Here is a 2,422-nt window from a genome sequence, read left to right on the forward strand (position 1 = left end):
CGACCAGTGCTGGCTCTGGCCTCGGCGGAGCCACCTGCCTTCACTTTTCTCACCTGCTCAGTGAGGAAAGGACACGCACCATGACAGAACCATACACTGAATGCGACTCATAGAGGAGATGACGGACCTGATGATGCTTTATAAACTAACGAGCAGCAGTGGGGGACCATCAGCCTGGATCTGATGGTGGTGTGAAAGCTCCTTGAGAAACACTGCTTACAGTGACGGTCCATAAACCTGGCAGTGGTTCCCTGCAACTCTTGAGGAGGCAGGGGCTGGATTAGTATTTAAATCACAGCTGTGCACACACAGAGACTCCAAATATCACAAACTCCGCCGCTTCAAAAGCCCGCAGCCCTTTCCACAAACTCGCATCGAGTCTCTCACATGAAGCCTGGTTTGTTGCTCTCCTCCATTAAAGAGAAGATGCCACAGGGAAGGAAGCTGTAAGAGTCTAGAATTGTCCCGCCAAGCGCCATGTGGAAAGGGGGCCATTCCCTGGGAACAAGCACTGTGTTACTTTGATAAACTTTTCAGAATTTAGAAAGTGAAAAAGGAGGAACGCTGTTTCCAGGGCAGCTCGCCCATCCCTTTCGACACTGAGGACAATTTTATTGCCGAGAGTTTACAAAACTAAGACTCCTTGGCCCAAGGAGACAGGGCCACCCAGTTGTGGGGCGGCAGCACGACCCAGGGTTCCCAGGTTCCAATACAAGGTCCCCTCCCGCTGTGGGCAGGGGGAGTCTTCTCAGGGAGAGACACAGGCTTGCAGACCTGGCACAAGGCCCAGGGCTCCACATTCCCCATGGAGGCCCCTAATCCCTCCCAGAGACACAAGGAATATTCAGGGAGAGAAAGGGGGGCTCGGTAAAACGGATGGGAATGCAGGGGCCTAAATCTGCGCAGCAAAGGGAGTCCAGGCCCCAAGAAAGCAGCCCCAGGGACTCCCTATTTCATGCTAAGGGGACCCAGGTTACCTCCCGCACTGACGCAGACCCCCAGCTCACCGATTCCTGTAGAACTCAGCCCACTTATGACCAAAGAAGCGGCCCGCAGGCTGTTTCCCGTCCTTGACCTCGTACTTGTACTTGCCGGTCAGCAGGCCCCCTACGGGAAGGCTGCAATCAGACTTGCTGGCCCGCACTGTGCCCAGAGGCTGCTCTGGACTGGGGGGGATGGTGGGGGACCCCGGAGGGATGGAGGACAGCCCAGCCTCTGGTCACACCCGCCCTGCTTCCCAGGTCCTGGACCTGGATTTCCGGTCAGGAGTAGGCAGACACAGGACAGGACCAGGAACGCCCTCCCCCAGGGGAGCCTGCCCCACTGCAGCCCGTACCAGCCAGAGGGTTGTAGGCGTAGAACCTCAGTCCAAAGTGCCTCAGGCAGGGGAAGAGCTCCGTCTCCACCCTTCGGGTGAGGGCGTTGTACACACCCTGCACATAGAGGCATCAGCTAGAGAGGGTGTGGTTGCCAAGGGGAGGGACCCCAAATTGTCCCTTGGAGAACCTCAGGTCAGACCCTAACAATCCCAGGACCTTGACAATCAGGGCACATACTTAGTGGTGGTGGGGGAGGGGGCTAGTGCCCATGGAAAATTCATTCATTCAGCCAACATTTCTGAGCACCGATGACGGGCTGGACATGGGACTTCCATCCAGGAGCCAAAAGGACAAGGCCCCTACGCTGAGGATTTAATAGCAAGGTACAGTGTAGATAGGGATCCTCAAAAACAGAGGCAATGACGACACACTGCTAGGTTCTGTGACCAGTGCCTGGCTCCAAGCAGCTGCAGGAACGTGTGCTGAACGAATGAGCAGGAGACAAGCAGAGCCTGACATGTCAGGCTCCACTGGGGTGTGGGGGAAGGCTTCGAGAGGGAGAAGCATCCAGTGAGCCTGAGCACTTCTGCCAGGGGACAAGGGGGCAGTGCTCCAGGCTAGGTGCAGCGCGAGGAAGTGGGAGGGATGGACAAGGGGCCCATGGAGGCGGGAAGAAGAGCCCGGGCCAGAGCAAGCACGTGCCTGCTGGCCAGGCTGAGAAGCTTGCACATGACCCTGTGGCCACCTGGGAGCTGCCTACAGGCTGTGAGTAGGGGAGGGGCTGCCATGTAGATGGCACGGGGCAGTAGGAAGGGCCCAAGGACCCCGGGATGAGCAGGCGCCCTGAGACGGAGGCCTCTGCAGCCCGGCCCTCACCTGGTACACGGTGGGCATGATCCAGCCATTGCTCTTGCAGAGGGTGCAGATCTCGGCCACCTCCCAGGCGGCATAGTTGGAGATGCCCAGCTCCACAAACTTACCCTGCAGGGGAGGCAGCGGTCACATCCCACTGCGGCCCGGGACACCAAGAAGGGTAAACAGTGGGGAGGGGGGGACCCGGGGACTGGCGACAGACCCCACTCTGGGACTGCCCTGGTGTCTCC

The 2,422-nt window shown here is 58.4% G+C and overlaps 2 protein-coding genes across 2 annotated transcripts in view; one reads left to right on the plus strand and one right to left on the minus strand.

Annotated features, from left to right (window-relative positions):
* Window positions 1-7: 7 nt before the first annotated feature.
* Window positions 8-2,310, minus strand: LOC124232339 (aflatoxin B1 aldehyde reductase member 2-like). Its single transcript, XM_046649294.1, has 4 exons — window positions 2,196-2,310; window positions 1,337-1,433; window positions 1,008-1,107; window positions 8-498 (listed from the first exon to the last, which is right to left on the minus strand). Exons 1-4 carry the CDS (start codon window positions 2,211-2,213, stop codon window positions 384-386), a joined length of 330 nt encoding a protein of 109 aa, XP_046505250.1. The 5' UTR covers window positions 2,214-2,310; the 3' UTR covers window positions 8-383.
* The window catches only part of LOC124232338 (mRNA turnover protein 4 homolog), a 5,330-nt gene continuing 5,170 nt past the window's right edge, over window positions 2,263-2,422 (plus strand). The window contains exon 1 of the mRNA XM_046649291.1: window positions 2,263-2,352. Coding sequence (XP_046505247.1) covers window positions 2,278-2,352 — 75 coding nt within the window. The 5' untranslated portion in view covers window positions 2,263-2,277. The remainder of the gene's footprint in view (window positions 2,353-2,422) is intronic.

Source organism: Equus quagga, unplaced genomic scaffold, assembly GCF_021613505.1.
Source record: "Equus quagga isolate Etosha38 unplaced genomic scaffold, UCLA_HA_Equagga_1.0 HiC_scaffold_4770_RagTag, whole genome shotgun sequence".
Taxonomy (NCBI): domain Eukaryota; kingdom Metazoa; phylum Chordata; class Mammalia; order Perissodactyla; family Equidae; genus Equus; species Equus quagga.

What these genes read in the sequence shown, in the direction of transcription:
- LOC124232339 (XM_046649294.1), bottom strand. An exon ending in CGCCTACAACCCTCTGGCTG is followed by an intron (nt 1,108 to 1,336) that starts GTACGGGCTGCA and finishes GCCTTCCCGTAG; the next exon opens with GGGGCCTGCTGACCGGCAAG. An exon ending in GCTGAGTTCTACAGGAATCG is followed by an intron (nt 499 to 1,007) that starts GTGAGCTGGGGG and finishes GCTTGTTCCCAG; the next exon opens with GGAATGGCCCCCTTTCCACA.